The following is a 13,653-nucleotide window of genomic DNA, read 5'->3' as shown; positions in this document are numbered from 1 at the left end:
GCCTTGCTCTCTCCTGCTCCCCAGCCTCTCTTGACCCATCTGCTGCCTGTCTGAAGGTGCTGTTTCACAGTATGGCTGAGCTGGTGGAATATCCCAGCTGCTAGTGAAAAGGGTTGTTTGCCCCCATCCCTGAACCCAAAAGAACAAAGCGTTCTTGCTGTCTTGGTGGAAACAAATAACTCTTTCCTTGGGTCGTTCTTCTTTCAGCTCACTACAGGGGTCAAGCAACGGGGAGAGGAGTGCATATGTTGCTAGGAATAAAGTAAGTGGGAAAGCAAGACTGCTTTTTTTTCCATGGCAGCTGGTACCTAGATCAGTTTAACTGCATTGTGAAACCACATTTCTAAACTGAATTTCCTGGGATGAGGGTGTTTCTGCTGCCGTTTTCTCTGTAGGGGAGCTGGCACAGTGAGGCTGCTCTGAGTAGGTGCTTGGTGCTGAGCTAAGGTAAATAAGAGCCTATAGCAGCAGTGAATGCAGTCCTGTTGGAGTGTCCTTCACAGAATGGTTGAGGTTGCAAGGGACCTGTGGAGGTCATCTGGTCCAAGCCTTCTGCTCAAGCAGGACCACCTAGAGCAGGTTGCTCAGGATCATGTCCAGACTGCTTCTGAATATCTCCAGGGATGGAGAGTCCGCAACTTCTTTGGGCAACCTGTGCCAGTGTGCAGTCACCCCTCACAAGTTTGTTTGTTTGGTTGGTTAGTTTGGTTGTTTGTTTTAAAAAAGTGTTTTCTTGCGCTTTCTAGCTTGTTGGTCGCCCCTGGTGCATGGGGTTGTTCCTCCCCAGGGAAGAGAATCGCATCTGATTGTCCCTCTTACTCATTGGTAATAGTCTTGTGTTATGAATGTGCATAGAGAGAATGATTGTACCTTTCTCCCTCCCAGACTCGAAGTAATAGTAATGTAAGAGCTTCTGTATCTCTCTTTTTTTTTTTTTTTTTTTTTTTTTTTGTTTTCCTTTCCAAATACCAGAAAGCACCTGTCCTCCCACTTGAAATGGGAGCCTTGGTAATTTGGTGACAACTGCTGATAGTCTCTGTAACATGTCAAACTAATAAATTACAGTGTAAGAAGACGAAGAGTTCTGACATCTTAATTAGCAGTAAGAGGCAGTAGGTAGCTGAAGAATCTCTCCAGATCTGTCTCTTTTTCAGGGATGATGTCTAACTGAATCACAGAGGTTTTGAGAGGCAGCATCTTGCTAGTGCTTAGTGAACAGAGAAGAAATGAGAAGAACTGTGGGGGGAAATAGAAACTGTCTGCTATTGTATGGCCATGCTTTGTATTCTTGTGATCCTTTATGGTGGGGTGGGAAAATTGTTTCAGAGAAATGCATGCTTTTAGCCAGTACACTTGACTTTGGGGATAACTTAATTTGCTGTTTACGTGAAAGCTCTTCCTGCTGAAGAAGAGGTACAAGATGGCAGCTTTGCCTTGCAAATTGGATGTTCTCTCATGCTAATGGCTATGGCTGAGGGGCAGAAATGTTTCTTTAGCATGCCAGAAGGAAGTGGGAGAGACTGCTCTTGGCTGTATTCATTTCTAGGTATTACACTTTATAACTATTTGCAGTTATATATGCCATGTCTACAGAACTGCGTGCTCAAAAGGAGGTGGGGAGCAGGTGCAGAGCCCATGCCAAAGGATACAGCTGGAGTGCTGGAGGAACAATGTGCTTTGGGAGGTAGGGAGGAATGTGCAGCAGGGCAGTTTGTCATCAGCTTTTCAAACATGTCTGTATCTAACAGATTATTGTTAAGTCTCTCTCCTTAGAAAGCAAATGATTTGGGGTTAAGCAATTCATAAATGGCTATTTGAGGGTGCTGATTTGGAAGTTGAAAAGAAGATGCTCTGGCCCTGCCCAGAAGAATAAGCATGCAAGTAAAGGCCCTAGGGAAAGTCAGGGTGCTGAACTCCAAAATGTCGTCCTTACCAAAGTAAGGGAAAACCTGGAGTCACTCGGAGCAAGGGGAATGGAAGTGAGCCAAATAAGCAACTTCCAGGAGTATGGAAAGATGGGCCAAAATGCTGGAGTTCCTCTTTGGAGGTAAAGGGAGGCACCTGTGTGTGCTCCCTCCTTCCATTTGCTTCACATGAAGAGAGCAGGCAGCTTTGCTTTTCTTCAGGAAAAGCAAATTTGAGGGAAGGTAAGGAACCAAGTTCTCGGTGGATCAGAATTATTTTGAGAAACCTCTTCATGAAAGAGAGGGAATTCCTTTAATGAAAGGCTGGGTAGTAAATGCTGTTTCCTTTTGGCAAGAATAATGTGAAGGTGAGATTTGGGACTCTACATGCTTTTCTCTTGGGAGAGTATTTTAAGCATCTGGGATGTTATGAGGTGAATTACAGCAATAATAGGGGCATTCAGCTGTTTAATATTGGGAGGGATTGCAGAGCATGCAGGAAAATGAAAAAAGAAGCAACATTAAAACATTATTGACTGTGAAACAAAATGAAGTTTCTTATTGTCTGAGAGTGAGCGATCACACAGGGAATAACGTTTGACAATTCTAAGAGTGACCCTGGCTGTTGAACATGTAGGACCTGAAGACTGAAGAACGATAATAAAAAGGAATACAGAGGCTGCAGGGCATAATGAACTATGTCAGAAATTTCCTGCCTAGCTTTGTCGCTCAAACAATTTCATTTCCCCCCCTCCTCTTGATAGGTTGGGAACACATACCAGCTAAGAGTTAAGCTGTCTGAAATGTGTGTTGACGCTTCATAGCTTTGGTACTAGTATGACAATGCTGAATCTTTTAGAGGTCTGGAAGCAGTAGTAGAAATGCCAGGGTAAATGGTGTGTCTTTACATGCATTTTAAGAGCTGAAAGAACAGAAGAAAAAACACACACAGGAATCTTGGGAGACTTCACTTTTTGTGCAGGTCTACACTAAGTCTTACAATGAGTACCTGTGGTTACAGCTTCAAAGCTCGGTCTGGGAAGGCATTAATGAAGCCATCACTGCTTTTCATTGGAAAAATATAAAAGTAGGCATTGCCTTGGGCATTCCAGCAGGCCACTGTATATGCTGTTGTGTATTGTAGTGCTTAACCAGACCTGGAACCAGCAGTAGTGATAAAAGTCACTAGGGCATGTATTCAGTGGGCTGTAGGAAAGAAGAAACTCTTGAGGATAAGACACAAGGAGCAGTGCAAGTTCGAAGTAGTGCATGGGCAAACCAACACTTCCTGCCTGCATATTCCCAATGTAAGTATAATCTGCCAGGGAGCTTCTGCTTGCGTATTTTTTTCCCGTAATGATAAGAGTAAGGATGGTATGGTATATGAAGAACATGCTGATCTGAGGGTTGGAACAGGGCTGGGAAGGTTCTGTTCTGACCTTGGAGGAAGAGAAATAGTTGATTAAATAGATTCATGGGACAGGCTCTACCTGAAGTACAGAAAAGAGTTTATAGTGCTACTGGAGCTCTCTGCCGTTCTGTGGGGTTACTCAAAACTGGTATCTCCTTTGGGGAATACAAGGATTGCAGATAAGGGATTCTTTTTCTCAGCATCTTTGCAGGAAAGTAGTCAAATTATAATAAGCAGTAGGTGTATTGCACAAAGATATTTGAGCCCCCAGCAGTCGTTTACCATTATGAATCTGAACCAGCAGGACAGTCAGCTCAGTCTTTCCCTCGTACATGAGATGTTTGTTATTCACCTTTTACATCAGGTACACCTTGATGCACTGGCTTCTTCAAAGCCTGTGTGAAGTAAGGAGGCTGAGCACCACGAGCTGCTGAGCTCAGGGACCTGTGTGCAGAATGGCTGCCCTGCCATCCTCCTCCCTTTTGTTAATATGGGGTATCGCTCTTTTCTTTGACCACAGGCATGGCTGGCTGGCTGGCTTCTGGACGCTTGGCTCCATGACTTTTCAAAGTAAAGCTATAGTAGATTAAAGAGTAGTTTCAGACTTTAGTGCAGCCAAGTAACTTTAAATCTACTTTCTGAGGGAATGATTGAGAACAATAGAACTGTAAGAGCAGGGACATCTTGTGTCGTGTATCCCCTGGGGCAGGTTCATCTCCACCTATGGTATTCCTGAAGAAGGTAAATGTCAGAGGGAGCTGTAGTGTGAGGCTTCAGACTCAGAAAGCAGTCTTTCTGATGCCTCACTTTCCTTGCTTCTGGGAAGTTAAAAATATACCTAGCCCCCATGTCCAACCTGAATCTCTGCTGTTCAAGTCCAAGCCTATTGTTTCTTGTTTTCTCAGCATCCAATGTAGATAATGAATTATTCCTTCCACCTTCCAGCATTTTGACACGTTTAAAGTTTGTAGTAATAGAGACGATCTGTGGCTCAAGAATATGCCATTCTAAGGCAGTGTTAAAATGAGCATATTTTAACATGCCTAATTGTAGACGCAGAGAAGTAGCAGTTACAGGAATGTGACCTCCATATAGTATGAGGTTTGCTTAAAAAAAAGAAAAATTCACAAGGGCAGATCATATTTAACACTGCAGCTGTAGAATACCAATGCCGTACTGGGGAAAGTAAGGAAGTCATCTGTCAATATAAGGACCAGATCTGAGAAGAACCAAAGGATAAAAAATGGCTCTGATCTTGGTGAGGGGGTTGGATGTCTGACTGGATGCATAATTATAGTAGAGGTACAAGACCTCTTTTGCAGTCAGAACTTGGGAAGCTAGTCACAGGCCAGAACAATCTATGGTGATTAAAAGAAATGTCACCTCTTTCATATTTATTGAAAATATTTTTCTTAAAAGACAGTAAACGTCTGCTGTGGAAGTGAGTGGCTGTGAGATGGAGCAGCTAGCAGAGATGAGTGAAAGCAGTAGTGTTGGAAGAACAAAGAGCTTCATTGGCGGCTCCTGTCTCGTTTGCCTGTGCTTTGATATTTCCCCGCTGATTGTGATATTTCCATACCAATTATTGTATAAATTGTTCCTGGCTGACCTCTCTACTTAGCCATCCTTAGTTGGCTCAGCAGTGGGAGGAATTTGAATGAGGAATGAATAGCTGTTTGAGTCAGTTCAGGAAGGATGGGCCATGTGCTGGGAGTGGTGGGATGGTGGCAGGAGTGGAGGAGGAGGAGGATTGGGGATCAGGCACCCTTGGTAGCATGATTTAAACATCAAAGCAAAAGGGTGGGGAGGATAGGGACAGAGTTGTTCTGCAGGTGGCTCCAGCCAGCCTTTCAGTACAGTGAACTCTCTTGGCATGACAAAAAATACATCAGGCAAAATACTGTATTTTCCCAGAATGAGGCTTTACAGTAATAAGGGAGTGGGGGGGTGGGTTTACCACATGTTTTCTTCTGATAGCATTGTTTTTTTCCATCTGGCAGCAGGGTGCAGTGTACTGAGATTGTCCCTGCTGTGACTTGTTTATGCAAAAATTAAGCTGGAACCTAATTTTTTTTTGTGCACGTTAACAGGAGACTTCACAGAATAGCAGGTGCATGTTGCGAGAAGATTGTCTCTGTTTTGGTGTTGCCTGTTGGGGCAGTCTCCCATATAGATTACATTAGTCTTCAGCCAATGAAAAGTAAGATGGCTGCTTGGGGAAGTGTTCTCGGTGGCTGGACAATGGTGAGCTTGGGAGAGACTTCTTGAAATGAAACATCGTTTTGTGTGGTATCAGTCCCTGCTTTTTCTCTGGACTCCACAGCAGTGCTAAGTAAGGGGCTGGTCTTGGCAAGAGCCATCTCTGTCCTCCCCAGGGGACAGAAGGGAGAGAGGAAGGGCCATCCACTGGGAAGCATCACGACTGAAAAATTAATCTGAATTAAGATGGAATGTGAGCTTGGAGGATGTTAACTGTCTGAGCAACTTGCTGGAAGCAAAAAGCCTGTGCAGGGCACGATGCTCCTGTTGTGGTGTAGGGGAATGGAAACACTGAGGAGGAGCGAGCTGCAGGGGAGCACTGCTCGCTGGGCTACGATTAACCACGTGCACCCCGTTACTTTGAAAGTGGCCAGCGCACAAAGTGCTGCAGCTGAAAGGCTGCTTCTGCCTGCCCTGCTGTTCCCGGTGGCCTGCTGCCCGTGTGCTGCAGGCTGTGGCATCGCCCCGCAGTGCTGCCGTCTTTGTGGTGGGCTGCAAGCGTATGGGTGGCAGAGGGAAGGAACACATTAACAGCACTGGCTAATAAAGCAACAGCGCCCTTAGACTGGATGAAAACATGGTTTCCTTGTTGTGGGCATGGCATCCTTTCCTCACCCCGCTGTCAAAGCGGGATGCAGGTATGCCTGCTGCCTCCTGTGGCATTGGGCCAGGCTGAAGGCGCCGAATGTAGCCAAAGGAAGAGTCTGCTGGCACTCACCTCGCCTCAAACTGCGCCGTGCCATGGGTTGGAGAGCAAGGGCCAGCTGGGTGGCGAGCCTGGGCTCCTGCACCGCTCTCGCCTGAGCGAGCCTCAGGCCTGCGGGAGGGCAGCAGTTGCCACAGCCTGTGATGCGCTTGGCACTTCCACCTGCTCTTGAGTTGTGCGCGCCCAGAGCATCTCTCAAGGTAGGAAGCAGACACTTTAGTATAACTGCTCTTTAGCACTTGTGTCTGAATTGTCTTCATTACTGGGGACTTTCTGCCAGGTCCTGTGGTCTGCTGCAGATGCTAACTTGTCGTAGCCAAATAGGATTTATGCACGCTCCCCTTCTCTTTCCTGCGCACGGGTGCAGGCTCCCGCTTCAGTTCTGACGGTGTTTTGGGGGAACCAGTTGAGCTGGCTGTGTTCAGAGCAGAGATAGCCATGCTTCTAGAGAAAAAGCTGAAATGGTGCCTTTTTTAGCTTCTCTTGTAGTATAGCTAATGCATATTCTGCAGACCAGATGTGACCCGTATGGCTGAAGAGTATAGACTGCAGTGACACAGGCTGTGAAGAGGCGTGAGGACAGCTGTACCAGTTCAGAGTAAGGGTCCTGCACCTAGCTCAGTACGGCATCTCAAAAAGCTGTAGGCAGACGGCTATGCAATTGTAGCTTGTTTTGGGAGCATCCCGGACCTGGTGTGATCTACCTATTTAGTAGTCCTCTTTCAAGTCCCACCCACACTTCAACCCATGTAAACTTTCCATATCCACAGCATCCCTCAGCAAGGAATTCCCCAGGTCTGCTATGTGTAGCTGCAAGAACTGTCTCACTTGTTCTAAAACTGGATCTGACCAGTTTCAGTTGACAGTCCTTGGTTTTTAACCTGAAGAGACAGTAAATGGTCAATTCTTGACCATCCTCTCCATGGCATGCGTATTTGTATAGACCTTTACCAAATCCTGTCAAAGTCATCCTTGCCTGCTTCATTATTTCTTATGTAGAAGCCATTCCCTAGTGTTTGTCGTTGTTGTTGCTCTTCTCTGACACTTTTTAAGGAGCACTTCTAAATTGGACAAACAATAGCAACCACAAAAAAAACCCAAATGTGCTCTGTGTATTTGTGCAAGGGGTGGGGAGAAGAGGGAGAGAGGTCTCTTTGGAAATGTATTCTGTCTAATAGTTGTAGTCAAAGACGCGAAGTAATTTTTAAAGGAAATTTAGGATTAGCATCATTGATTATTGACAAATACTGCTTTAGAGCTTCTGAGTGAAGGAAAACTGCTGTAAAGCTGCAGGGGTGGAAACATCCCCTCAAGCTATGTAATCCATTTGGTGTTCAGCACTGTCAGCCCTATGCTTCTGGAAGATATGGAAAATATAAAGACTTTTTTTTTTTAATTCCTCTCTAGTGATTAGAGACCCAGGATGATACTCCTTCCAGGAGCTCAAGTTTCTCTTTTAGATTAAAGGTCTATTGTCAGTGATAATTGATATCTAAGATACCTTAATGGAACTTGCTGTGGTGCCTTTAGGTGTGGTGCAGGCATAACCCCCAGAGATGGGGAGAGTGTTTGTGCAAGAGGTTCCTGGTCATTCTGTCCCTAATTTTTATTTATTCTTTTGGTGTGTCAATGCTGTGGCAGAGTTTCTGTGTGCACAGCCACCCTGTCGTGGTTTAACCCCAGCCAGCAACTAAGCACCACACGGCCACTCACCCAGTGGGATGGGGCAGAAAAATTGAGAAAAGTAAAACTTGTGGGTTGAGATAAGAACGGTTTAATAGAACAGAAAAGAAGAAACTAATAATGATAATGATAACACTAATAAAATGACAACAGTAATAATAAAAGGATTGGAATGTACAAATGATGCGCAGGGCAATTGCTCACCACCTGCTGACCGACACCCAGCTAGTCCCCGAGCGGCGATCCCCTGCCCCCACTCCCCCCAGTTTATATACTAGACGCGATGTCCCATGGTATGGAATACCCCTTTGGCCAGTTTGGGTCAGCTGCCCTGGGTGTGTCCTGTCCCAACTTCTTGTGCCCCTCCAGCTTTCTCACTGGCTGGGCATCAGAAGCTGAAAAATCCTTGACTTTAGACTAAACATTGCTTAGCAACAACTGAAAACATCAGTGTTATCAACATTCTTCTCATACTGAACTCAAAACGGCTCTGTACCAGCTACTAGGAAGACAGTTAACTCTATCCCAGCCAAAACCAGGACACATCCTTTCTTTCATTACACTCACCTGTCCCTTGCAGCAAGCCTTGAATCAATGTTCTCAGATGCAGTTTTACATGCCTGTTCTTCTGAAAGGGACCTGAAGGTGCACCTTCTTCCCAAAGAGTAAGTGTTTGACACTTTCTGAAATGGCGCATCTTCAAAGTACTTCAAGTCAGGTGCCTGAAATGACCTGTCATGTCTGGAAAACCTGAGCTCTGAGCTCTGCATGTCTCCCCATGGAAAGGTCAGATATTGCTGTAGTCAGCTGACGCTGCTGGGAGGGTGCAGATTTTGCAAAGACAAAGCGTACTCAGAAGCTGAGCTACAGCACTTCTGGGTGAGAAGCCTGGCCAGCAGGGATGCTTGATGCTCCTTTGTTGCCTGTAGATTGAATGGAGAGGCATTGGAAGTCCTGGCTGTGATATAACAAGGGAGACGCAAATGGCTGAGTGACTCTGACATTGCATTTCTCCCTTGCCTTTCACCTGCCTTTCAGAGCTGCTTCACATAACATTGGCCGTGGCCCTGAAGCCTGCTAGGCAGGCTGGCATAGGGGAGGTGCAGGGTCTGGGTGTCTCCTGGTGCCTGAGTCCCACACGGTCCCCTTGCTGAATGACCTTGAGTCCAATTGCTCAGCTGCACCATCCCCTTTTGCCGCTGCTGCCTTCTCTTTCCCCTACGTGCCTCCTGTCTCCCACATGGGGCCAGGAAGGTGGATAAGCCAGCAGAAGTGTTGAGAGCTGCCTGGCTGTTGTTTGGCTTGCTCTTAGGTCAAAAGGCTGGCTACAATAGCCCTCATCTGTAGGGGATAAGGATCAGGGAATGCTTCCTCCTTATTGCAGGGGATTTACTGCCTTTTGAAAAAAAAAAAAACCCAGATGTGCAAACCTATCATTTCTTATTAATTTTAAAGTAGCTCTTGGCTCTCTACCTACTCCATATCAGCCCTTGCATTGTCAGTAAATTATATTGGATTTGCAATTAAAAGCCAGCTGTGCCAGTGAAGTACCAGCCAAATGCCACCATAACTGTCTCCTGGGCGTCCTAGGGGAGGTGTGGAGCACACAGCTCCTCCTCCAGTGAGCTCTTCTCTCGCTTCAAGAGGGAAAGATAAGAGTTCAAAATTGGATCTCAGGCACATTATTTTTGTTAATCAGAATGCTTGCTCGCTAAGAAATGCAGTTCTTTTCTTGATACTGCATGTATGTGGATACAGCAATTCCCAGAGCTTGCAAACTGCCAAACACCCTTCACCATGCAAAAAGTTAACCATTTGAGGAGAAAGCTTGTAGTGGTGGATGTCTGTCTCAGGCTATTTGTTTTTCTCCTTCCCCTTCTCAATTACAATGATACATTGGAGAAGTATCTCCACTTCCGCTGTGTGGCTTTTCTTAAGTGTTGAAATGCATTTGTGCCCATCCATGTCGGAGCCGGAGTTTGCGGCCAGGCAGGGTGAAGAGCTCTGTGGATGTGCCGCTCCCTGCCCTTCTGGAGATCCACCCTGTTCAACCAACTGCTGAGCCTTTGTGTCTCACCTCTTGGAGGGTGAACAGCAACATGCTGCAAGTTGTAGCAAAGCCCCGACTCTTTTGTCTTCCTTCCACGCTGGGGCTGGGCAGGGCTTTTTCTGCACTGGCTTCTTTTGTCCCTCAGCTGCTTGGGCTCCTGGAGCCAGAACGGGAAGCAAGGAGCTCTTTGGCTCTTACCTCTCTCACTTTTGGCTGGATGAGGGAGGTGCAGCAATCCAGTGCAAAACGGAATAGGAGAGGAGGAATGTAGAAAGTGGGTCTCTTCCAAACCTGGAGCAGGACTCCAGGTTGTAGGGTTACAGGCAAGGCCCCAAAAACCACTGGTAAGGGAAGAAGGAAGCACACATTAGTGCTGGCCACGAAGGGCGGTGGGATTTCACATCTACCGAAAGGCTGCACGCATCAGGGCGCAGAGATCTGCGCTGTGGGTCCCAGAGGTCATAATCTTGCTAACGAGCTTTGGAAGGGCCAATACGTGTCTCTGATAAAATGTTTTTCAACTGGGTAGTTGGAAAACTCCTCAAAGAGTACAAAAACCAGGACTGCATTAAAAGCCTGCAAAACAAAGTTGTGCACTCAACTGAGAAATACCTGAATGAGTGGCGTGGGTACAACTTTTAATTCCTACCACTGCATGTTTGCCTTGTGGCGCAATTCTAATTGTGTCATTGTGTGCAGGTTATCTGTATGCTGTAGCAAGGCTACATGTGCATACAAAAATTGTATTATGAGCTGTCTTTAGGTGTGCAATAAAGATCTTACCCTTCCTGCTGCTTTAAAAACAGTTCACTTCAAAGGCTGTAGTATTTGCTTTGTCCTTTGGCCTTTACGGGGTGAGAGAAGAGGCTGTCTGCACCTTAGATGTGTTACTTGTCTCTGGTGGTATCTTTCCCCAGGATGAAGAGGTTGGTACAGCAAACAGTGGGGAAGTGTTTGCCTCTGTTGTTCCCCTCCCTGTTTGTTTCAAATGTGCTAGCTTTCCCCCTCGTCCCCTTAAATCACATTATTTCATAAAGAGTAAAAAGAAACATAATTTGGAGCAGCAGCGAGCTGAGCCCAAGTTAATAGTTTGAATTGCACTCCATCTGTTCAGCTGCATGGCCTGATGGATGAGCTGAACCCGTTTTTCACAATTTGTTTTAAGCTGGTAAGAACCATCTCTCCTGGCTCTGGTCCAGACTGGCTGTGGAGAAAAACTTTATATCTGGACATCCATGTCCAGAGGGTGGGTTTGAGTCAGGCATCCCTAGATGCCAGGCTACCTCTTCCACCAGCAAGTTTCTACTTTTTTGAAAGGTTAAATTCTTCTCTGGACTTGAACATTGTCGTTGAAAATTAAGGAGGGGGGGGGAAACCCCAACATGCACGTGCACACAGAGGATGACATTTGCAAACGTGATTATGCAGAACCTGCTTTAAATCGGCTTATTGCTGTTTTATGATGGCAAGCAGGCAGTCCCAGAAGCCAGGGTGATTGGCCTCGCCATGTGCGCACGCTGCTGGTAACTCAATAACCAATGAACACCCACCGTGGTCTCCAGACCTGGAGCCTTTGATGTAGCAACAAACAAGATAGATTGCTGTAATTTATCAGGCCCCTGGAGGGCTGTGCTGGTAATGTGCCATGAGCCCAAGGGCCATCCATCCATAATCTGTGTAAAAATACAGCAGATCCCAGTAGCCGTGCTGTGGGATTGTCTTTGTTCCGTGTTGCACGAGTTTGCGTGTGTACAACGCGCAGTACTGGGTCTTGATTTCCAGCAGCCAGGGGCGGTAAGTCTTAGTGTAATATGCCCACTCCCTCCATTAACTTTAATTGGTTTTGTTATGTACTAAATATACTCCTTCCAAATAGACTTGGGAAGGCAGTGCTGGAAATGTGGTATTTCCCCGTATGCCTTTACAAGTGTAACAGAGAGACTGGAGAAGGCACACTGGGTTTGGGGGAAAAAGAATGGGATTTTGTACCAGCTGAAGCCTCCAGCAGGTTTGCTGGTGGAGGACGAGTGCTTGCGGCATTGCAGTTGGGTGGCCTGGAAGCCCAAGGAGAGGGAGCATAGGCTCCTGGCTTGCAGGTGAGCCTCTCCCCGGGTGGAAGGCAGTCCTGGCTGGGCTGTGGCAGGACAGGAGGGAGTCGCTGCCGAAGCGGGGAGCCCCAGCCGCGGCTGCCCCTGTGCAGCAGGGTGCTGCAGAGCGGCCGCGTGCCACCTCCCAGTGCCCTCCGGCAGCAACCCGTGCCTGGGATCATGGGGTGGTGGGGTTGGAAAATAAGAGTAGTACTGAAAACAAAGCCCTGTCAGCCGGAGTTTTTGGCTTCTTGCTGTGTGGTGCAGTGCCTTTTCGTGCCTGGACTCTTATTGCTACCAGACAAGGGTTTTATGTTACCTCAACACTGCTTTTTTTCATGGGGCGTTTTAAAAAAACACTTCCCCTGAGTCAGCAAGAAAGCAGCAATGTGGCCGGGGGGGTGTTGTGCCAGACCCCGATGTGCCAGCTTTAAAATGGGGCGTGAGGGCTTGCCTTGCCAAGCACGGCCACAGAAGGGGTAGGACGGGTACGTCTTGGGGGGAGGCGGGGGGCTGCCTGTCAGGAAGTAACGCTGGGCTCCTTTCCTCCCACAGGCATGGCCTTGGCCCAGCGGCAAGTGACGGTGCAGGAAGGACCCCTCTACCGCACGGAGGGGTCCCACGTCACGCTGTGGTGCAAGGTGAGCGGCTACCAGGGCCCGGCGGAGCAGAACTTCCAGTGGTCCATCTACCTGCCCTCGGCCCCCGAGCGGGAGGTGCAGATCGTCAGCACCGTCGACCCCTCCTTCCCCTACGCCATCTACACCCAGCGTGTGCGCAGCCGGGGGATCTACGTGGAGCGGGTGCAGGGGGACGCTGTCCTGCTGCACATCACCGAGCTGCAGGACCGGGACGCCGGGGAGTACGAGTGCCACACGCCCAACACCGATGAGAGGTACTTTGGGAGTTACAGCGCCAAGATGAACCTCGTGGGTAAGCTGTCCTGCTAACGGCGAGGCTGGGGCAACGGGGCGTCTCCCAGCCAGCGTGCGGCACAAACCCACGAGCCCCCCGTGTGCAATGTAGTCCACATAAGCTGTCAGAAAAAACACCAGTGAGGGAGAACAGGAGCAGAGAGGAGGCGGCATGGTGGTGTGAATGGCAGGAAATCAGCGTATAGAGACAGAGGAGATACTAAGCTTTCCCTAGTAATAAGAGAGAAAGACCCTTACAAAGAAGAGACACCAGGCAGCATAGCTGGGCAGAGGAACTTTTGAAGCTGTGGCTGAAAGCAAGAGGGATGTGGAACTGATTTATGCAGAGAGAAAGGGGTAGGGAGGCTGCTCCAGATGGCACAAACTGCAGAGGAGAGAGCTGCGTGCCAAAGATGGTGAAATAGCAGCGTGGGGAATAGAGGAGTGATAACGAGCGTCACGTAAAGGGAACAGGGGAGACGGTCCTCTTGAGGGTCTTAACAGAGGGCAGTGCTGAATGCGCCCTGAAACCAGCACACCGATCAAATTGAGCTGTCTGTAGATGAATGTGGCGGAGTTGCTTTGGTGGGTTTTTTTTGTCTGCATTAGAAAAATCGAAAACAGGTTCTTTGAAATCTG

The 13,653-nt window shown here is 47.6% G+C and overlaps 1 protein-coding gene across 4 annotated transcripts in view; it reads left to right on the top strand.

Moving 5' to 3' along the window:
* IGSF3 (immunoglobulin superfamily member 3) overlaps positions 1 to 13,653 on the top strand; it is a 100,747-nt gene that overhangs the window by 16,136 nt on the left and 70,958 nt on the right. For 3 of the 4 annotated variants that reach the window (XM_069785427.1, XM_069785426.1, XM_069785425.1), the window contains exon 2: positions 12,656 to 13,033. In XM_069785427.1, the coding sequence (XP_069641528.1) occupies positions 12,656 to 13,033 (378 nt within the window). Of the gene's footprint in view, positions 1 to 12,655; positions 13,034 to 13,653 lie in introns of those variants that run through there. The other variant, XM_069785428.1, reaches the window with a different exon arrangement.

This window comes from Haliaeetus albicilla, chromosome 6 (genome assembly GCF_947461875.1).
Source record: "Haliaeetus albicilla chromosome 6, bHalAlb1.1, whole genome shotgun sequence".
In the NCBI taxonomy this organism is placed as follows: domain Eukaryota; kingdom Metazoa; phylum Chordata; class Aves; order Accipitriformes; family Accipitridae; genus Haliaeetus; species Haliaeetus albicilla.
The sequence above is the reverse complement of the archived record's forward strand: the minus strand, read 5'-3'. Positions and strand labels throughout refer to the sequence as shown.